Genomic DNA, 23,278 nt, shown 5'->3' with positions numbered 1-23,278 from the left:
TTAAACCACGACAGAGGCGGAGGGGAGACGCCTGCTCAGCTGCGGGTGGCCCCACAGAGGTGATTTTTAGAGGCCTTTTGCTAACTTGGCAGTGGCCCGAGTGACAAGCCGGGTCAGAGCGCTCCTGCAACCCCCTTCCAACATCTCCGACCCCATCTCGAGCTTCCCCCTGTTCCAGGAGCTGCGCAAGCAGTCGGTGAAGCGGGGCCTTCGTCTCATTTTAAGACTCCTTACGAGCTTAGAAAGCGTTATGGCCAAGTTAAAATCTGTCACCTGGCTGATTTCCGCTTCGTTATAGCGGTGAAATTACTGGCTAAAAGGGCAGATAGGAAATGTCACCAGGGTGGGTTTGTAATGTTCCAGAACATCTCATTTCCTCGCCGTCCCCTGCTGCCGCCTGTCCTGAAGCAGTGAAACTCCACAACAGTAACGGTGTATTAAAATACGTACACTTTAATATAAAGACAAAACTTCAAAGCATTGTTTCAATTACAAATCAAGGTAAAAGACACAAGAAATTAAGTGGAGGGTGGGGAGGCAAAAAAAAAAAAAACCCTAATTCTTACATCGTGGAGAATTAGAAAGGCAGGGTGGAAATATATATATTATACATACATATATACACACCAGAATTCACGCTACTTCTATGGAAGAATGAAAGGAATGACAGGACGACTTACCGGTATAAAAAAAAAAAAAATCAAACCAAAACCCCAAGAACAACAAAAAAAAATAAAGATAAATTAGGGGAAGTTTGAAATTTTAAATAATTCAGTTTAATAGGCTAAATTATATAAACTAATTCCTATTCACTAGGAAACATCCCATATCACTGTTCTAAGAAAATGGGTTTTTTAAAAAAATCCATTGAAAAATGGATTTTTTATTAGTAGTTAAAAGTTTACTAATCAATTCCTGAGCAACAGCAACCTCATAATCTACCGCTTTCCCCATCAAAGTCCCACTCAGCGAGGGCAGGCTCTCACTCCTAAAAAGTTTAAGTAGAACAGAGACCTAAAAAGTTGTAGTTTTTTTTTTTTTAATTTGCAATTGATCGCTTACAAGATTAATAGGTTAAAAAAAGCCAAGCAGGATGGATCAACCCATTCCACCTTTTCCTCATTAACTCCAGAAACAAGATCTTTCTAAGGAATGATTTGACTGCACCAGAAAAGCAACCAGATGTACCTTGAAAAAAACCCAAAAGGATCACAAAAACCTCGAGAACTTCAGGGTTAGCGTCGTAAAACTTTGAATTTTAAGACATTATTTTGTTTTGAAACTAAAAAAATCTTAACAAGCCTCTTCAGAAAGCGGGTCACGAAAAGCAAATATACTGGAGAAGGATTTCCCATGTTTCTTGTCTCGGGTTTAAACCCTGAAGTTCACAGTAATAGCATCTTTTATTGCAATATTCAGTCTAAATAGATATTTATATATTCATAACGCATAAGGATAAATAAAATATGGCACGACAAAATTTGTAAAACTGGTAATCCATCTTTTAGTGACAACCTGATATGCAAGCTAGGAAATGTCAGAGCAAAAAAAAAGGAAGAAAAATCTTTTAACAGCCATAAAACTTCAAATATTCGTACACTGACTACGTTACCTGTGCTTCCAAAAAATCCAATTCTTGTGATTTTTTTTTTCTTCAGTGCTGCAAAGATAGTTCACAAAAACACTGTCTAGTTTCTTCTCCCCAAACTATGATTTTAAAATAGGTCATTGTTGGTTCACAGTCCCCTGTACAACATCCATCCCTTACTGAAGAAATCGGCGGTTGGAGCTCCCAACGCTTTAATCTGCTTTTTGGCTCAGGCAAAACAAGAAAAGCAGAATTTTTTTTCCAGACCTGTGTGAGTTGGGATAACTCCTGCCAAGAACCAAATCTATCAAGAATTCTTTAGGTTTCCATACCCTGTATTAAAAGGACTGATTTCAACATGGGAAGCAAACGGGTTCTACACAGGACTCAATCGACCGAAGCCGCCCAACATGGCACTAGGATAAAATTACCGCGTCCTAACGAAGGGCTCCAGCACCGGTGGTGGGCACCAGTCAGCTCCGGCCAGGGACAGCGAGCCCGGGCAGGGGAAGGTTGTTACTAGTGCTCAGAGGGGATTAGCACCAACTCCAGACCCGGCTGAGGAAGGAAGGGCCCCGGGGAAGGCTGAGCCGGGAGCGGAGTCACCATCAGCAGCATGTAACCAAGCTCCCAGCACTGGACGTCTCCTCTTCCAGCACCGCGGCAAACCCTCGCGCGGGCTGAGGAGCGGAGCAGCCTTTTGCCTGCAAAGGCCCAATCCTGCCAACCTCCCTCTGCAGGGCTGGGCCTGGACACCGTCCTCCTGCCTACCGCGACACCCTGTGCCAGCAAGTCCCTGCTGCAGGAGCATCACGAGGGCACAGGGCCCAGCGGTCCTCATGCAAGGGCCACCGACGTATCCACAGGAGTCACAAAGAGGTGGGCCCTCGGAATAAACTCAGAGGGGCTGAAAGCGTGTGCTGGTCCTCAAACTGCTCACAGTGACCCTGCGTCCCACAAAAACCAACCGCCTGAACAAGAGCCAGGTCTGCCCCGCTGCAGATACCAGCTCTGCGCCCGCTGATGCTCTCCCCGTGCCATGCGATCGCTCGGCCTCTCCTCTGCTTGGACTCTCTTCCAAGTGGAAAAATAATGGGGGGCGGGGGGAGCAGATGCTGCTTTCTAAATACACAATCCCAGCAAGAATCAAACCACGCAGGTCCCTGGAGGCAACCCCAAGCTCCCTGTCCGTGGCCTCGTTACTCCAGAATAAATGACCTTCTCCTGGAAGGGGACGCCCGGCAGGACGGGAAGGTAGAGCCTGCTCTGCAGGGCAGGCTGGGATGGGACAGAACCTGATGGCCATGGGGAGTAAAATCCACCGTGGTGTGGAGCACCCGCCCTGCAAACGCTGGTGTAGCCCCGCTGCGTTGGTGTGAATCTGCGCTGCAATAAGAGCGGGCGAGGCAGAGCTGGCTGACGTCCGTCGCCTTCCCGCTCACACCCCTCCCATTTATTTTCTGAGGCAAAGCGACTATCCCAGATACGTCTGTACAGAGAATCATAGTACAGTTGGGGTTGGAAGGGACCTTTAAAGGACATCTAGTCCAGCTCCTGTAGAAGGAGGCTGAAGAAGTGTCACCAACGCCTCTCAGAAGGAAACTCCTCTCCGCAGCAGGGTGAAGGCAGGCACCCACACGCAGCCTGACCTGAGCCACGCAGTCAACCCCAACCGCCACGCTGGCCAAGCAGCGTTGAAGCAATGCTCCATTTTGAAATGTTCTTCAGATGCAACGGAAGAGCTTATCAAACCTGAAACCCATCTGCTCAGCAGATTTCAAATGGAGAAGTTCCTTGCTCGGGTATTAAGTCTGACTAAAGAAAGAAAAAAGCTACTCAACACTTTGACTTGAGATTAAGTAACTGAGTGTGACAAACAGCTGGGTGAGTTTCAGGCTGAGGAGCGTCAAGTCTCGGGCATTTGAAAGCTCTTGATACACAAAACCAGTGACTAGTAGATCCCTTCACGATCAAGTGATGCAACCTTCCTGCCTGGCGTACCTCAGCGACTGTAGATGCCATCACAGATTCAGACCCTACACGCTCACCACCATCCCCACATGCCCATCCTGCCAGCGAATCCTGGCACGGGGGGGGGATTCAGGCTTCACAACCCAGGCTGAGCCCGCACCCAGAGCCAAGCCAAAGCCCAGCCGACAGCAGGGTGAGCACAAGCTGTGCGCTAAAAGATAAAGCGGCTATCGCCACTAGGAAGGAAGGAAGGAAACAAGATGGAAGCACAAGAAAATATTTCTACATTTGTCTGGCCAAGGAGACATGAGTTCCTGTGGTCACAGATGGTGCTCTGTCCCCAAATGTCACGTACACCTAAGGATGCGCTGCACTCCCTGTTGTCGGCAGCTTCCCCAAAAAGCATCTTCCCCTTTGGCTCTCTCCCGTTGCACCCACAACCTGAACTAAGAGAGGTGAAGATGCTTCCCCCATCATTATGGTTGGCCAGATCCAACCACACCTTCCTAAAGGAAACTGCCTCGTTTGCACTAAAACACGAGGCGATGCAGGGACAGCTCGACTTCCCCGTCATCCCGCACACCAGCTCAGTTTCAGCAACCCAAGCCTCTACGTCCTCCAGCAATGTTTTCCTCCTTTCTCCCTCAGCTACATGAAAAGCAAGAGCAATCTGACTGCTGGGTGCCCCACACACCCCTGGCTAACAGAACAACTGCTGCTGAATGACTAATCTGCAGCAAAGAGCGAGTTTAGGTTTAGTGCTTTTGGAGCACTCCCAGCCTCGCATCACCACGGGTCTCAGCGGACCGAAGCCGGCAAGCGCGAGCCAGAGGTAGCAAATCACCAAAAAAGGAAGAACGCGCAAGGCTTGTTCCTCAAGGCTGACATTTAGCAGCGGGGCACAGGTTTTGCTCAGCACAACGCTCAGGAAGTTCCATTTTTTTTTTGGCAACATATGTGCTACAAGATGTATTTTAGCTTCCTGATGAGTCCCTCGCTGGCAGCAGTGGCGTGGAGGAGAAGGAACATGTGTGAACAGCCACGAAAGGATCCTGGACCCGTCCATCCTGGACCCAGCAGGATGTGGTAACACAGAAGGAATTCCTTTTTGGAACTGGCTGTTTGGCTTTGATTACTCAAAAGTTTCTCCAATTATTGAAAACAGGTTTCAGACCTCTGGCACGGCGCTCCTACAGTAGGGTCACGAGGGTCTTAAGTCTTGTAGCCATATGGATCAGATCTTACCATCTCAAAGCTATTCCTTCAGCAAGGTAAATGCTCTCCCCAGTTTGCAGACAGAGGAGAAACAAGTTGAACTTGCCTTAGATTATGGCAAAGCGATAAAAGATCAGGGAGCGGGAAAGATGACAAGGCAAATCTCTTGGCAACATCATCTCCCAGCTAACACAATACTAAGACATCAGTCTAAAACCCGCACTCGCCTGGCTCCCCATCTCACACTGCTCCCCGAGAGCCTCAGCTGATCAGGCACCTTCCTGGAAGCACGTCTCAGTGGGGATTACTATGAAGATTCCGATTAGAGCTGCCACAGAAGTGAAGTGCATTGCGATTACGCAAGGTTAAGGTGGAAGACACCGGCAAGGCCAGAGCATCTCCAAGACTCCTGCAGTGCGGGCTGCCAAGGTGGAAACACCGTGTCACTGGGAATGACAGCACTGAGGTGATGCAGAGGTAGACGAAGGCCCCGTCCCACTGGACCCCAGAGGCTGAAGCAGATGCTCAGCAGGTTGGCCGGCAGACTGAAACCCTTTCAAGTACGTCCCAACTATGCGTGTATTCCTGGGTCAGCATCTGGCTTCCTTTGGCCTTCCCAGATGACAGCTGGAGAGTCACAGACTCCAAAATACTGGAGCGTTGAAAACACCTTGATAGCGCACGTGTGCTCAGCGACAGCCAGCGCGCTTGTGCTGCCGATCTCTGACGGCTGCTCATGAGTCCTGCAGTAGACACCGGCTGCCTACCCATCACCAAAGCACTGCAGGTGACACAGGGACAGAGAGGGTTTTGCTTTTCCACAACACCCACCGGAGAGCAGATGACAAACTCCTTTCCCAGGGCCTTTGTTCCAAAGGGTCACAGAATCATAGAATCATATAGGTTAGAAAAGATCTTTGAGATCACTGAGTCCAACTGTAAACCTAACACTGCCAAACCCTCCACTAAACCACGTCTGCCAGTTCTGTCTTGCTCCCCAGACACCAATTCCCAGAACGTTGTGAACCTCAGGGCAAAGCAAGTCATTCCCACAACAAGGACCTGGCCATCCTCTTCAGCCGAGCAGGAGTGCCGGGAGCCAGCTGGGCAACACGGGCCTCGAGCAGGTGTTGGAAAGCACAGCAGGTTCTCCAGAGCTCTGTGAGTCGGTTCCTTCTCCAAACAGGCATCTTTGTGTGAGCTCCTCGGGCAGGAGCACAAGCGAACCCTCCTCATAGAGAACAAGCGATGGCGGCCGAGTTCTCTTGCTGGATGTCTTCTGCAGTTTGAGATGAAGGGGGAGGCACAAGAGGTCCAAGGAGCACTGTATTTTGGTCCCTTTTTCAGAAAATGAGCTGATAAAAGCAGAGTGATTAAAAGCATCTACTTGCATTTCCTAATCTCTCTCATCAGGGATATAAATGATAGGGGGGAGATGTAATTAAGGCTGCTGCCCCTCCAGCAATTTCTCAGGCACAGTCTACCAACTGAAAGCCTTCAAAGACCTGAGCACTCTGCCGTTTGCTAGGAAGGATGCTAAGGCAGCTCCACGACTTCCAGTTACCCAAGGATCTGGAAGAAGCTGGAGCTGCCCAACTCCCAGCTGCAAAACATCTGGGTTACATTGTCTTCCTGGATTCCAGGACATACACAGTGTACGGCTTCTACTAGAAGCTACTGGATGTTTCTCAGCTATCACCCTCTGAGCGTTTTTGCCCTTTTCCAGGTTTTCATCTTGCTGTGAGTAACTCAGCAGGGCGCACCGCTGTCAAGTCCTCTCCCACACGCAAAAGCAGCCACCAGTTCCATAATGTCCCTGATTTCCAGGGCCATCAATCCCTCCCCTTTCCAGCAAATAAGAAGGCAAAGTCAGCTCAACAGTTTCTGCGCACAAAGGCTGCCTATGGAAGACACACTTAGGAATCAACACAATAACTGCACTTTGTCCTAAATCTTTACGAAGATTTCCAGGGAAGGGGTACAGAGAAAAGAGCCTCACTGAAGGCTGTAGAGGGTAGGAGCTGCTACGGCACCTCACCCCCACCACTCCCTTGAACACGGCGCTCACAACCGTTCCTCCTGGATCCAGGCAACGGGAGAGAGCAGGCGAGGGCAGAGATATCTTGCCTACTTCAAACACAGAGGCAGGAGGTAAACAGCAAACGCCTTCAAGCCCAGCTCTTTGTGACCGCGGGATGCTCTGTCAGGCAAGGCAGGGCTCAAGGCTAAGGTGAATGCCCGACTGCTGGAGGTGGGAGACTCCTTAGGGAGCACAAACGACCTAGAAGGGATTTAAGGACAGTGAGTGCCTCTGACGCAGAGCAGCCAATGCTGCCCCTCGGAGCACCGGGACTAGCAGGCAGATGTTTCCCAAAGCCTAAATGTGTTTTTTTTCTAGTCATTTTGCTGTTGCAATTCCCCTTCTTTTACTGTAGTTTCCTTTATTGGTGCTTGGTCCAGTCTGAACTACAGACCAGCGTGATTTCTACTTAATGGATCATCCTTCTCCTCACTTTGTGCACTCGAATAAATAAGTTTTTACAAGTTTACTGTGCATTGTACAATCTAAAAATAAATGAAATAAAGTATATGAAATTTATAATTTTTTCATCACGTCTCTATAAAATACAGCCGCTGCTCGGAGCGGCTCTTTCTGTACACAGAACACCAAGTCACAATACAATTAACTGCACCAGTTTGATAGTGTGGCAGCACGGTAAGCTAGATTGTGGTGTTTTTGTGAACTACCATACTTAAAAGCAAAGAAACACAAAAGCAAAATGCACTTCGTCAACAAATGTACACGGCTAAGCCATTTCTGAATCAAGTATCAAAACCCTACTAACAAAATACATTGTACTTGGAACAAAAACAACGAGCTGAGAAAATCCGCTGCCTGCACCAGTCCAGAAGCACTATGTTTAGTCTGCCCAAATTGGTAAAAACGGCCTGACCAATACCAGTGATTATGCACCCTGTTCATATGCCAATGACATCCCAAAACAAGTTACCAGACTAACTACTAAAATTCACAGTGACTTTTGAGTGCCACCAGCAACTGCAAATGGCCCAGTGAAGTAGTTCGAACGGGGCAGGACTTGAATTTTTTCTGTTGAAACTGTGCCTGCGTGGGCTGAGCTTGCCCGGGCCACCCCAGGGACTCCAGCTGCCACTCCAGAGGGGAGGATTGAGTTCTTGTTTGTAATGAAGACAATTAAAAACCACCCAGTTAACAGAGCACCTGGCTCAGTGCAAATGAAATCAAACCATTCGACAGAAGACTGCCTTTCTCTGTAGCTCACACTGCTGCAAACCAAGTGGATTTTGGTATATGAACAGAGTAAGTTGAATAAATAAACTGCCGACCTTTCTGAGAACTGGGTTTGGCATTGGTCAACCCTCCAAAATTCAGCACCAAGGATTCAAACTAGAGGCACAGTTCTGATGGATGGAATAGCACCGAGAGGAGGCTCTTTACATCTCTGCTGGTGTGCCAGTCCTTTAGTATTCAGAGGATTTAATAATAAGTTGTTTTTATGATTCTAGGTGGAATAAAATAAGTCAAAATTGTTTTCACTTTAAAAAAAGATAAATACTTTATCTAAACTATCAACAATACAAACTGGAGCTTTAAGCATTTCTTTTGCCTTTTTTTTTTTTTTCCTTTTTTTCTTTTTTACTCAGATTCACAGTAAATATTTTCTCTGTTGTTTAGGTCTTTTTATGTTTTTATTTTGTCCAGTAGTAAGAGAGTAGAAACCCCTGCACAGGCCAGGTGAGCACCTTTCAGTGGAAGCCGAGTGAAGTTGGTCCACGTTGTCCTTGCATAGGTCACATTGGGTTGAGGTAGAAATCCTAGTTACCTGCACAACAGGAGGAGAGGAAGAGACTCATCTAAATAAAAGACAAAAATCTACTGTGTGTTAGATGTGTCAATCATTTTTACACTGCTCCAAGACCTCGTTAGCCAGCAAAGAAGGAGCAACTCTTCACCCAACCGCAATGAGACAAAGGATGCCTCCAAGAGAGACACGCGGCCCTTCGCGGCTATGGCAGTTTGTAAAGCTTTCTGACAGCGTAAACTCTGTCCTCCTGTGACTGACCTCAAATAGGGGGGAAAAAAAAGTATTCCCCACTCAGTACTTCACCTTTTTCTAGCACACACTAAGTCTGCTTTGAGTTGTTTGTTACCCTGGGGGAGAAACAGTATGAGAAGCAAAGCAGTTTATTTTAGCCCCCGATTCCATCAAGGACTCTGAGCACATGTATTCACACCAAAGTCAAGGAAACCGCTCAAATATTTGGCCTATGTCCAAGAGTCACACGGAACGGGACCACAACTACGGTCTGTCATACACTGGCTCCTCGTAGCATTATTTCTGCTCCTTTGCTCCACAATCCAGCTTTGTCACCCAGCTATTTTTTTCCGTACGTCACTTTTGTGCCTCGCCTATTTTGCCCAGAAGCCTTTTTGCGACAGGGACCATCACATCCCATGGGCTGGAGTCTAGCCCACTATGATCTCCGTTTCAGGCTAAGGCAATTGCCTCAGCAGAAGGCTTTCACACTGCTCTCCCTCGAGTCGCCCACGTATACAAAACCCCAAGCCTAAACCTTCTCGCCACTTCTCCCACTTCTTGTTTCTGTTCAGGGTCTTTCAAGCCCGTTCGGTAACCACATCACACCGTTGGTCTCTGCTGGCACGCAGGGACCACGTTACTCAAAACTCTTCCTCAGCCTCGCTTCCTTGTATAGAAGGACGGAGATAATACTTACGTGCCTCACAAAAGCCTAATGAGGATTTGTTCGTGCCTGTGGAGCAACTTGATGATGAAGACACTATACACAATGCACAGTCAAAAGAATCTCTCAGGTATATTGTAATTGAGTCATAGGTTTTATAAGCGGCAAAGAGTATTCAACCACATATTGTATGTAGCTTTGGTATCAGCGAACAGCAACAACATCAAAGACCTACAAGAAAAGCACGGAGCAAGCTCTGGGGCCTAACATACTGATTTCACTTTGCAAGCACGAGTTGTTACATCAGGATGCCACAGAGTATTTTCATGAACAACAGTACCCAACTCTGTGGTGGTACACTTTATTCTGGAGTTGCTCTAAAGACATTTAAATACCTGCTTCAATAAAAATGCATACAGTCTCCGGAAACCCTCCTCTCTTCTATGGCCCCAGTTACCCTGCAGATTCCCTGTGTTCTCATTCACAGTCTACCCAGTAAGCCAGTGATTGCCAAGTGAGCATAAATACAGCATCTGATGGTTACTGTTAGCCCTAACAGGCAAGTCCAATACAGCTGCGGTGCACAGATAAATTACAGCCCTTCTTGGCTACCCGTGGTTGTGTTTTCCATTGATGCAGTGGGGACATTAACTGCAATGCAAGACCAGTGCATTTGCTCTCCAAGACAAAGCTGCAGCTTGTAACCTAGAGATTTTTAACTTTATGATTATTTAGAGCAGCTGTTGTTGACCGACAGGAAAAACAAGACCACCACATTGCCACAGAGAGTCACAAAGCAGCACCACCACCCACCCTAACGCTATGTGAACATGGACTTGTTGGAGATGCAACAGTCTGTGCCAGAGGGCAAGAAGGGAGGGGGGAATCAAAGTAGGCAACAACCACTTCCAAGAGTGTATAAAAGCATATTGAAAAATAGACATTTCCTCCTGATTACTGATCTTCAGGAATAAACATTTTCATGAAGTGATCCCAACCTGAACACAACCTTCATGTCAGGTGAGACAGACCAGTGTTACCACTGTGAGCACTCCTTGTCGAGAAATCCTGACTCCCAGAACAGAGAGCACCAAGACTCTCCGTCCTCTCCCATCAGCTTATTTGCTTCCCACATTTTAGAGGTTTCTCTGTTTCACAGAGCCCATCCCCAGCCTATCTCTGAAAAGGAAGAAGCATCATTCAGCATCTTGTACAAAACTCTTCTCTTTTTTTTTCTCTAGCCTTACCTTACAAAATAAGAACTGTTAGCTAAGCAAGCTCTTTATCGTGGCTTAACCCCCGAAAGGTGCGAAGCATAAGGAGACTGCATGCCAAGTGTAACCCACATAGCGGACGTGCCAGCTGCGTTGGACTGCGTGATCATGGGCGCGGACTGTGCCAGCGCCAAACGGGGCAGAGGCGGGTGATGGACTGTAAAGGAGGGGCGGGAGGTTTTGTGCTGGAGAGAAGCTAGCTTAATAGACAAAGAAGCATTAGCAGGTTGGACAGAAGCAGCAGAAGATGATGGCAAAAAAGCTTCGCCGGGTGGGATGGATGGCAGGTTCTGCAGGAGCGCAGGCTCGGAGTTAGAAGCAAGTAATGGAGGAGGTGGGGGCAATGAAACGTTAGGAGGGGGCGGAGGGGAATGGAAAACAGATTGCACTGGCGCTCTGTTGAGGTGCTGAGCAGATCTAGTCTCACTAGATGTTACTAAATTAGAGGAAGGAGGTGGAAAGGATGAGGATGAAGTGCTGGCAACAGCCTGCAGAGGGTTTAAGCTTAGCACTGTGCTGCTAGAGACAGCACTGCTGCTGAAACTGGCTCCAAATTGATGAGGAGAGGAGGCAGAAGGCACCGCATGGTTAAAAATACCTGCAAACAGGAGAGAAAAACTCAGCTTCAACAGATGGGCTTTGTACAGTCTCAAGTGACAAGAGAAACAAAACCAAAAAAAAAAAAAAAGAAAAAAGCAAAATTATAATAGTTACAGCCCCATACAAAAATATGCAGCATGAGAAGGCAGCAAGCAATGAGAGATAATGGTGCAGGCCAGGAGGTACGAAAGATTTCACTTACCTTTCCTACTGCCAACCTCTAAATGCCACGAGGAAAAATGGTCAGACCCAAGAACTGTCAGTTCTATACCACACAGGTAGACTTTTGATGAGATTACGTGGTCTCTAGAGTTGTTTTATCTGAAGACTCAAACTGCTGCTCTTCCCTCCCCACCCTCCTGCTTTCCCACTTACAGGGCAGCAGAGGGGAGATTGTATTTCCACAGCAAATCTATGTGCTGAGAGATGTGAGAGTTAGGATTTCCCGACATGGTGCCTGAATGATTATGGACAAGTAAGAAAAACTGCCTTGGACACTTAGTAATGGCAGGTTCAGACTATCTTCTAGTCCTGCCAGCTTGTCTCCGGTTTGGGCCACAGAAGCCAAGCCTGTGCAGAATCCCAGAAGTGCAAGGTGCATATGGCATTGCCCTTCCTGGCAAAGAAATGCTCTTCACGTCCATTCAAGAGCCAGAACGCTACGCAATTCCCACCACCATCTCCTCTGAAGAGGCACTGATGTTTTGCTCTTCCTGGATCACGCTAAATCCATTCAAGGCCTAATCTCAACCTTTACTCAAGTCGACAAGTTAGAGATCCTTAACTTGGTACCGTGACAAGTTACATCTTTTACCTGCAGGCAGACCTAAGTTGGTTCCAACACAGCAACATCTGAACAAGCATACATTAGGAAATCACAAAGTCTGGGTGTATTCTTTCATTAAGGTGATACAACAAGCTCATCTAGTAGACAAAGCTCATGAGATTTCACTGTGGGGAACTGAACTCATCCTAGCATTTCCGAGAGATAAAGGAGGACTGGTTATGCGGGACAGATCTGCTTCACATCCTGCAGAAATGAAAGGGTTTCACCCCTGGAGAGGCAGTGTCAGACTTTCCTTTAGGCCCTGTCTTATACCAGAGAAAGAGTTCTGCCTACCTCCAACTGTTCCACCTGTAACCCCAGGAGAGAAGTTCCCCATAGTGTGAGAATTTGTCAGTCTGGTTGCAGCTGATGACACGTGGACCAGACTGGCAGCAGCTGGCATTGAATTAAATAAGGACTGCAATACTGAGGAATTTGTCACCGAGTTGAGGTTTGCTTGCAAGGCCATGGGGCCGAGGGGGAACTGCGATCCAGTGGTCAAAGTGTTTAGGAAAGGATGGTGCGTCTGAACAGAAGATGCTGGGTTGCCTGCTGAAGAGACAGCAGGAGAAAGGCTTTTACCATTCAGAAGGCCACCAGATGAAACAGCAGCAGAAATGAAAAGGTTGTGGCCATTTTTAAACTCCACATCTCGGTCCCTTCCTTTGCCGACCTTTCCGTTATGCTGCAAAGAGTTTTTTTCTGAAGAACCCCCAGTACGAATGCTTATTTCGCTGATCTCTTTGCCTTTGACCCCTGACCGATTTAAGTCTTCTCCTTTCGTGCCACCGAGGCCTTCGAGTTGCCTCTTGTTCAAAAAAGGATTCGTTTCCGATACCCCCACGTCTTTGCTTCGCTGCGACTGGAAACCCAGGGAGCAGTTGGAAGTCGTCACGTCTGAAGCCTTATGCGGAAGAGAAGCACCATCGATAAAGCTGTGTAAACCAACGTCAGTCGACAGCCCACCGTTGTACGTGAACCCGTTAGTGGAGTTTGTACTAGGGCTGAGCCCGTCTGCCCCAGACGAGGGCATGGCAACGCCTTTCCTCGTGTGTGCCGTGAGCTTGGCGTCGAGGGCCAGGCCATCATCGGAGGACGGCCTGAAGGCAAACAGCGAATTCTGGCTCAGAGCTGAAACCGACTGCAAGGGACTGTCTGTAGTTTTGGTCAGGTTGATGTCAGAGATTGGTGAAAAAGTCGATTTCCATTTACTGCTGTTCATGTTTTCGTTGCTTTGTGCTTGTTTCCTCCCAGATAAGCTGCCACCTAGTTTGGAAGAAAATTTATAAATGTCAAAAAACAGCATTCACCGAATCTGCTCATTAAGAACAGGGTTTTATCTTTCAACACCCGCATTTTATCAGTCTGTAATTCCATTTCTGATCCAAAGGCAGAAATATTTGTGAAGTCACCTAAAAGTCCTTAAAATTTAGTTTAATGCTTTGAAAAAATTTGAGAATGCTGATCTACTTTTTCCTCACTCTTTGTACTACAGATCCCTTCCCAAACCCCGAGTCAGCGAAAAAACTGGGCAGATCTTTGGTGAGCAGTGACTACAGAAAGAACTGACCCAAAATCTGTAATTATCAGCCACCTGTCTTAATTATGATTATACAAAGCCCCTGGCAGAACTGCACTCTGCTCAGGAGCACAGAAAAGCCTGCTACTGACTAATAACTTCAGTCAGTGGCAGACACTCACTCCCAAGTCCAGCCATCACAATAAATAATTTAACATTCCTCACACCTACCATTTTCAACAGTCTTCTGCGGAGATTTGCTTTCCAATGATATTGTTGCAATTTTCCTCTCGATTCTAGTGGGAAAATAAGAAGGTTACAGCACTCATTGCAGACCTTTTGTTGCACTTTTACCCTCATAACCTATCTATCTTCCCCATGTTCACATCTTAAAATTGACTAGAGTGTATAAAGCGAAGTCATCTAGAAAGCTGCATGTTACTAAAGGAACTTAAAAGCATAAAAAATATCTACCACAAACTTTAAGCAGAAGCTATTACAGAATTATTACTCTTTGCTGAGATCAGTGCACGTTCAGACGACTTCATTGTTGCTTTTCCTTCACAACAAGCAGCAGGCTGTTGCTCACATTTCTATAGTGGTTACTTTTCTAGAACCTTAAACAAGAAAAAAATTGCACCCCACAGGCAGGCAAAGGGTGGCAAGTACTCAGTTTTCAGAGCGACACATCACCAGTTTGGGGCAGGAAGTGAAGAATTTTGAATCGAGCTGAAAGTGGGAGTGAGCAGGAGAGAGATTCTTCGTTGAAATTACACACACAGCCTTAGCACTCCTGCAAAGCAACGTAGTAAAAAATCATTTCTACACTAATTCTTTCAGAGGCCAGACTCTGTCAGCCTTGCAAACACAGCAACAGCAGGTTCCCACATTCAAGTGCTTCCTAAATACCTTCCCTAGACACAATTTCGGTTGTGTAAGAGGCTTGGCATAATGGAATCGGTCTCCAAGCGAAGGGAACAAAGAAGGCTTAACACACCTCTCCAGTTTAGAGCACCGTTATCAGCTCTCAAGAGAAATCTCATTCTGAAACCTGCGCCTGTGTATTCACCTGCTGCTATTGTGCTCATCTTCAGATCCCTGCTCTTCATCTGATGTTAGAGGAGAGTAATGAACGCCGTTGGTCTGAATGAGGGGCTTTTCCTTTTTCAGTATCGGGGGCTGGTCATTGTCCTGGTAAGGAACAGGAGAGTTCTTCAGGGAGTTTTCAGGAGAGGAAATGGCTGTTATTTCTAAAGGCTGGTTAATGTTATTGACCTGGGCAAGAAGGAAAGAAAGCAGTTACAGATGAGAGTATCGCTTTAGAAACAAGGCATCTTGTTAAGGATATTAAGAGCAGGCTTAACTTGCCCAGCTTTAGGATATGCCAACAGCTGCTTGTTTAGCACTGCTGTTGTTATAGTCCACCATCCTGCATTAGAGCCTGGGATGAAAGCTTTAATATAATTTGGAAAATATTCTAATTTTCATTCTTCAATTTCATGTTTAAACACAGAAATGAAGACATGGGATAATCACTTTTTCTTCCCCCAAACTACCACTGTAGGATCACATGCACACAACTTGTATAGCTGGCTTAATTATGCAAGAATGCCATATGCGTCTGGCACTCTCATGCTATTTAGTCAATCTTAGTTTAATCTATTTCCAAAATATTTAACCTACAGCCTAAAAATCAACTTCACTGCAAGAAACAAGCTCTTTGTCATAAGGGAAGAGATTATTTTTAATTTTTAATGCTCTGACAGCAAAGAACTCTTTGAAGATGTTCTACCTAGACAGAAATAGTTCACCAGCTTTTCAGCAATTCTCCTGCCTCCCAGAGGGGCCATTTTCACCAAGGTCTTCAGGCCAATTCTACGGCCTGCGAGTATGCTAAAGAATACAACAGCTGAAGCTTCTTTCTAATTCAAAGAGCTTTCCCAGGCCCTTCTCTCTTGCTAGAGCTGTTCATTTTTGCCCTTACCATGGAGTTGATATTGAGCGGTGAACCTGATGGTTGCGTAAAGAGTCCAGACACAGTAGGTAAGGATTTGCGTTTAGGGGAGACCCCGGAGTTCCCGCTGAGATTCCCAGTAGAGGATCTCTTCCGCCGGCCTCGCTTCTTCCCATCCTGCGCGTGTGCTTGGCCACAGTCCAGCCGAGCGCTCGTGGGCAGAGGACTGTGCTTGTTGGAAGGGGATTGTTTTACATGTCCTGTATTAGGAGAGATCGTAAAGATGATTCTTCTCTTGGCCTCGTTCTCAGGATCTGAAAATGCTGCATCAGACTGAAGATCCCCCTTTGTTCCTTCGGCAAACATCTTCTGAGCATCTGCATATTGCAATACCCCTACCAGGCTCTGGGAGGTGCCATTTAACCTGGGGCTTGTTGAGTGCTGGTGAGCAGGGGAGTTTTGCCCAGAGTTCCTTGACTGCAGCATTAGCAAAGGATGTTGTGGAGTGGAACTCCGAGACCCTACTGAGTTAAACAGACTCCCAGAGTCGTCCAGAGCTGCCTGATCAACACTATGGTTAAGATGGGCTGGGCTGTTTGTAAGATTTCCATTGACTGCCACGGAGCCAGAAGAGTAAGAAAAACCTGTTGAAAGGGAAAGTATACATCATTGCTTCTGCTGAGTGATAGTTCACAGTGCTAGATTTCTGGGAGGGCTGGGAGTGGTTTCAGCTCTACCTGCGTCAGATCAGCCAGCGGCCGGGTACTACACGGGAAACTGCACAGCTGCTTTTTACACAGTGCAGTTGAGAACGTGGCTCTGTGTGCTGATGTCTCAGGGGTTAATGATTTTCAGTACTCTTTTGCCAGTTCAGGAAAAATATAACACATATAATCCATGTGTTATATGGAGATATCCTATGCTCTACCCCGTTTTTAAATGGAATTCAAGTATAAGTTTCTTTTGAGCTATTACACCTTCTGAAATCAGGGCTCTTTACTCTCAACTCCTTCCTATCATCAAGGAAATAAACAGCCAAATTCAGTCCGTTTCCTTCCCCAAAAAAAAGAAGGGACTGTGTCATCCATACAGCCCACCTCCTTCTCAAAATTAAACAAAAGGCTGTGGCTTAGGGAGTGACAGGGGATCTCCAAAGAAACTGTGGCAGAAGAATGCCACATGGGAGGAAGCTTGGAAAGGGAATTAATCAAGTATTTGTCATGGTGTATCATCAATGGGTTTAGTGCTCTAGTCAGGCCTTGTCTCTGGGCTGTCTAATTGAAAGGGGTAGAAGGGAACATGCTATTGGTTTACAACAAGGTTTTTTTAAATATTTCATTGGTTTTATAGAAAACTGCAGCCAAGCCCTTCTTTGCAAAACAGATGCTAGAAACGACACAAGCCCCTCGAGGTAGTAAACATTAAGAACAAGTGCACTCTGATGAGGGATCAGCTGTAGAATGGCTTCTGTATGCTAGAACCTCCTGGTCCACAACATTTCCATCCTGAACAGCTAAAGGCCACAATTTCAACAGATCAGTGAGTTCAGAAGCAACGTCTGCACTAAAAGGTGTCCCTACCCTCTCCCATTTGTCACTTCTTCCTACCCAGATACTTGTGCCTTTACAACTGTTCACAAGGCACCATTGTGACCTGCATCAAGAAATTCATTTTGCTATTAAAAAAAAACCTCCACCACCCTGTAAAATAAAACTTTTAAAGCCAGATGATCAGCTCATAGCAGAGCTACACAACACTTTGCTGGTTTGCCACCTTGTAAAGCTAGGAATCTTTTAACCCACATAGAAGAATTTACAAAAGCAATTAATTATTTACACTGCAAGGTGCTGCAGTTCAGGTAAAGCACGCCCAACCAATACTTTATGCCAGAATGCATCCAAGCTGTAGGCACATACTGTCTCAAAACATCATCATCCACGATTCTTGTTACAAAACACACATTTACCTAGCACTCTACCGCCTGAATGACCTGACAAGAAGTGCTTGGAAAACTCCGACGTGTGCACTTGGGGGTGGTGACACGACAAGACAAGAGCACCTTCACGTAGACAAGGCTGTTACCTGAGGTAGCCAAAGCCAGTGGCTTGTTTCCAGCAGCATTGCTTACGCCATTATGAGAACTAGCACCAATCTGCTTTTCAAGTGTCGATGAGTCTCTACTCTGATGAACTGGGCTAGGTGTGCTTCTCTGGGGGGAGAGAAACAGGCATTTTAGTACAGGAAGTACTCTCAAAAAGTCAACAGTTTAAACAAAATTTACATGCATTGGTAGTAGATCTATCAAGAAAAGTGGCTCTGCTTCCTGAATGTCCTAGATTTTGCTTGTTTCAGGAAAAACGTAGATCAGCACGTTACAGGCCAAAAATAAATACCATGATTAATTATACTGCAATAGTATCTCACATAGAATAGATACCATGCAGATATGGGGAGCACAGGCTCATCGTCCCAGAAAGTTTAGACTCAGGACAGCACTGCAATCAGAGAACGAATGCCTCAGGCTACTGTTTCACAGGCAGCCAGAAAGGTTACAAATGGTTGTATCATGTCCCTACACCTGTGCACACGAATTTCCCCAAAACAACCCCAAACTGAACATGGAAGTATTAGGCTGTGTTCTCTGGTACTCTCTCTGAGGGTGTGATCAACGAGCGGTGTTTTCCTAAAGCAGGCAAAACACTTGGGGAATGGTGGTAGCCTGGATAAACAATGTGTTGAAGGGAGAGGTGCCATCCAGAGCATCCTCTCTGAGGACGTACAACTTCTGCTCAAAGCTGGGCAGACTGTAGTGCTGCTACAACTACAAGTCTACAGCTGGAAAAAGATAATGGATTACTATGAAACAACTCCAGCTTTCCAAATACGGGGTTATAAGGCAGGGATTGTAAGGCAGACATTTGTGCATGGAACCTAAATTCACAGCTCATGTGAAAGCAGCAAATGTTTCTCAGTTCTCTACTGTAACACTTTTGTGACAAACATTTGTGAGAAACTGGACCTCTGCCACCGAGAGGACCATGGACTTATCAGGGTCGCAAAAAGAGATGGCCCCAGAAGTTCTCCAGTTGCTCTCTGCTGCTACAGAGCAGTCACTCACACATTAGGTATTACACCCTCAAGGTGCTGTTCAAGTTCATTCTACACAAGTATGTGATAAAGACAGACAATTTTGAGATGACCAAACTGAGGCAGAAGAATTTGTCTCTCAGGGTCATGTAAGAAGGCAGGGACTAAGAACAAACTGACATGTGTGATTCTCTGCTTTCACTGCCACAGACTCTCAGACTCCGCACTTTTTCCACCCAGCCAGATGTTTAAGACTAGGATTCTCGAGGCATGCACTTTCCTTTCCTTCCTGGCTGAAATACCACCACCCCGCAGACAAAAAAGAGTAAAAATCCACAGAATGACTAAGAGCCAAGAGGATGCATCCCAACAGCAGCCTCCCCCAGAGCATCAGACATTTGAGATTAACAGCCCACTAAGGCTTCTGGTGCACAGCACCCCATTACTGCCCAGTGTGATTTTAGTTAGGGATGGAAAGTGTTGACAATCCCTTACTCACCACCTTCTCAACACGGCTAGGTAGGACTACGCTGGCCAGAGGGATACTAACAGGGAGTTTATTGGGCTGCACTGTGCTGAGAGGAATACTGATAGGTAGGCTGGTGATAGTTTCTCCATTACTCACAGAGGTTCTCTCTCTCAAAACCTGTAAATGCAAAAGACAAAGTAATATTCTTAACTGCAGGCCATTACTGAAAAGACTTTTTAAACTATTAATATCCTGCTCATTTATATTTTGTCCCCCCTCCCTTTTTCTTTTTTTTTAAAAAGAATTCCACGACCAAGAGTGACAACTATATAGCAAAGACAGGGCATGCATGGAGCAGCTTTATTACCAACACCAGTCTAGTAGGACAGCAATATCCAACAGCATAGAAATAGGTAAATAAAAGCTACTGCTGGCCCCAAGCATAAGGAAAAGGATGCCTTAGGCAAGCTCATTTCCTAGTGTCTTTGTTAGAGTTCTGTGAAAAGCACTCATCTGACAGAATTCCTATCTTGAGGCCCTCTGTACACACAAGATGTAGTAGCCAGAAATATTTCCATGGTAACCTCCTATTGGAGGGCACCTGCTTGCTGTAAAATGAGCATCAATATGATTCATGGCTGGACCAATTATGTGGACAATTTTTTGTCATTTTTATTTTTTTTAACTATGAAAGAGTCTGTTTTTCAAGTTCAAGTAGACACGCACCAGATCAAAAAGAAGTCCTACTGCATTACTGGTACAGTTCATATGCAAACCAGTAACACCTTTCACGAGCACAGTGTTCTCTCCATCTAGCCAGTACCTTTTATTTTGAATCATACCACACCTACTGTATTTTGTGTTATTTTCCAGGCCAAGCTGACCACAGAAAGGAGCACGCCTGCATCCCCTAGTTTGGCCAACTTTTTCTTTGTTCTACCAGGTGTAACATCTCTGCACTTAAGCACAAGCAGATCTCTCACCTTCTCGCCTGCAATTGGTAAGGCCGCTGGGGAAGAGGGCCGAGTTTCCTGAGGACTCAGCTTTATGCCATTTGAAATACCAGGGCTGGGATATGTAAGGCCATTCTCTTTGACATGGTCAGCTCTGGAACAGAAACGTACGATCGTTACAATACCAAAGCTCATGACTTCTCTTTTGCAAAGAATTCCTGTACCACCTTATTTACCCAACCAGCTGTCACTGCTGGTTTTCTTGACACAAAACTTTTACAAGTGTATAAAACTCCACTTTTAAAAGTATTTTTCCACAATCCAAATAAACCACTGTTTATAACAAGCAATAGTATTACCCCTCCTTTCCCATCCTAGGAAATGATCACTCTCACCTCTGTATCTCATTAGTTGTTGCTTTTCCATTGACTGCATGATCTTGATTCAAGTGTCTCCTTAGTGCTATTTTAGCTGGGGAAAACCTGGTATAATCAGGTAAGGACAAGCTTGTCATCTTGTCTGTCTTCTGTCTGCTGCTGTGGTTTGGGGTACATGGAACTATTTCTTGGTCCAGGTGAGAGGTCGTGTACTGAGGGGTGTTCTGCTTGGAAGAAGGCCTGCTAAAAGTGTTATGAATTTCATAGGGAGTAGCATGGCCATTCATGGATAGTTCAGGGCTCATGCCATTGATGTGGGGCATAGGAAACTTAGAGCATTCAAGCTCCAGCTGGAACCTGCTGTGATCAGCCTCAGGATCACGGCTCAAATGGTTTTTATTGCGTAGCTGTACCGACAGTGACTCATCAGACGGCGTGTACGATTTCAGCTGCATGAGCTCCTGCTGTCTTTGACTTTTCTCAAGTTCCACAATGCTGATCTTTAAATGAAGAGAAAGACAATAATTAAAGACCATGCTTAACAATTCTATCATATTACGGAGTTTTGACTTGATATGCTTCTCATGAAAAGCAGCCCCATTTCTGGGAACAATGCAGAACAACTGACCCACAACTTGAGAAACGAATTTCAACATGCTGCTCTGAGCTTGAGAACAAAAGGTGCAGGTAAGGGGAATGGCCCAGAGACTCTTAGAAAGTACCTTTCAGATCTTGAAAGCAAACATAAAATACCCCCAACTTATACAGAGAGTATGGAGTAACTCAATACTGCCAGTCATTGAAGGAAACAGTCCCTCCGTGTCAAGGCATCCAGCAAGAGGCTGGATTAGCTCTAGTGCTAATCTCACAGGGAAAGAAAAGTTCTTCAGTCACAGTTGAATTTCTTTTCACTATGGCAAGTGACATTCTGTGGGAACTGATTCCTGAATCAAGACATCAGAGCACACAGAAGACATTATCATGAAGTCACATATTATGCAAACAAGCAGGACCTTTCTTTTCACCAGCTCGTGCTTTTACGTCATATTTCATGATAAGCCATGATTCCCTTCTTCCACAGCATTACCAAGGAATCAGGTCATAGCATCTACTTCCTTTAAAAGTTATCCACATCCTTATTCTTCAAGTTTACTAAACCCTCTAAAAAAAAAGATTAGTCTCCAGGGCGTGGGGGGTGGGGGGGAACGGTGGGGAAAGCAAAACAGCCACCTAGCTTATCCTTTAACATCATATTTAGTCAAATACCCATAACTGGCCCATTGCCCAAGAGCTACTCCAGGTTGGTGACTCTACATTTGTTTCTTGCTCTCTACCTGCAATTCCAAACAGTGCTTTTGTTTCTCAGAAATCTGATTCTTCAACGCCTGCTTCTCTTTCAGCAAGTTCTCCAGTGACAATGTTGACCAGTCCAGCTTCAGTTCTTCACACCGTGCCTTAAGCTGCAAAGACATGGGATAAACAGATCAAAAGACAACATTCACCACTTCAAACCACCCAAGGTGCAAGCTGAAAGCCATGCACCTTTCAACTGGATATGTGCAAGAAGCTGCTTAGCCCATTGAAAACTCCTCTCAGCTTAAGCAAAATGCCACCAAAATGGTCCTCTGGTCACCACATAACGTGGCAGGAGGTGGCCTGGTTCTTTCTAAAAACAGCATTATCACCCAGCCTCCCTAACCACTTCCACGTCCAGATTTCCCCCTCACCCACCTCAACAGTTTCAGTTACCAAGATGAACAACACAGGAGTTATGGCTAGCACAAAGCAAGCACTGGGCAAACTTCTCGGCCAGCAAGATCCAGATTCAGTGCCAAGTGCACACACAGGTGCACAGCTGTTTAGGGGACACAGCTGAGGCCAAACCCAACTGTCACCTCAGCATTTTCCTCCATCATTCCTCTCTGTTACAGAGGAGCTACAGCAGCTGGATGATTTTTCATTCGTTAAGACACCTTGAAGACAGGGGCAGCCCTGGGCTCATGACCTGTCCTCCTTACACAAATGGGAGCATCACCCTGCTACTCAGACACGAGCGTTGTACACACCAGCTGTAAGCTCTGGTTCCTGAGTTCGCTGTTATCCTTCTCCAGCTGTTTCGTCTGTTCTTTCAGTTGCTGATTGTGAGCAGAGATTTCCTTCTGAGCCTGAATCAGGTCATTGTATGTTAGAGCTTTAACTCCCAACTACAAGATGAAGAGGGAGAAGGAAAGAGGTCATTCAGTAAGGTCTTGACAGCCTAATTCCAGATGCCTGTCGCATTCAAAAGTGACATTGAGGAGATCTTCAGAACTCACAGGAAGTCCCCCAGCATTCTCCAAGACTTTGTCATTGCTAGGGGATAATGAGGAAGGACAAAAATACCTTGCTTGGAGTTGCTGTTCCAGCAATTCAACTTTAAAACTGGCATTTAGTTTCTTGCCAGCCAAAAGAACACTATTTTTGCAGAGCCACTCCATTTCCTTCCGTGCTTCTGAACTTGCATTGGCAACAGAGTTTGTTCAACCAGCCCAGGACGCTTCCTTTACTAAAATACCCCAGTGTCTGTGGTCTGTCACCCCCTTCCCTTGCATACAGAGTGGCACATGACAATTTCAATGATGAAGATAAAACATAACCAAAGTGTGATACAGATTCCACATTATTTAGCACAATCTGCTGCAAAACAGAGGCTGAGGACCTGA

At 45.9% G+C, this 23,278-nt stretch overlaps 1 protein-coding gene across 8 annotated transcripts in view; it reads right to left on the bottom strand.

The window, feature by feature from the left end:
* Nucleotides 1-435: 435 nt before the first annotated feature.
* DOT1L (DOT1 like histone lysine methyltransferase) overlaps nt 436-23,278 on the bottom strand; it is a 77,090-nt gene continuing 54,247 nt past the window's right edge. For 2 of the 8 annotated variants that reach the window (XM_068420914.1, XM_068420919.1), the window contains 10 exons: nt 22,643-22,780; nt 21,911-22,036; nt 20,595-21,076; nt 20,230-20,353; nt 19,277-19,423; nt 17,773-17,899; nt 15,721-16,334; nt 14,806-15,011; nt 13,968-14,032; nt 11,407-13,483 (listed from right to left, as the gene is read on the bottom strand). In XM_068420914.1, the coding sequence (XP_068277015.1) occupies nt 12,441-13,483; nt 13,968-14,032; nt 14,806-15,011; nt 15,721-16,334; nt 17,773-17,899; nt 19,277-19,423; nt 20,230-20,353; nt 20,595-21,076; nt 21,911-22,036; nt 22,643-22,780 (3,072 nt within the window). In that variant the 3' untranslated portion in view covers nt 11,407-12,440. The other 6 variants (XR_011049883.1, XM_068420920.1, XM_068420916.1 and 3 more) reach the window with 6 other exon arrangements.

This window comes from Nyctibius grandis, chromosome 31 (assembly GCF_013368605.1).
Source record: "Nyctibius grandis isolate bNycGra1 chromosome 31, bNycGra1.pri, whole genome shotgun sequence".
NCBI lineage: Eukaryota > Metazoa > Chordata > Aves > Nyctibiiformes > Nyctibiidae > Nyctibius > Nyctibius grandis.
The sequence above is the reverse complement of the archived record's forward strand: the minus strand, read 5'-3'. Positions and strand labels throughout refer to the sequence as shown.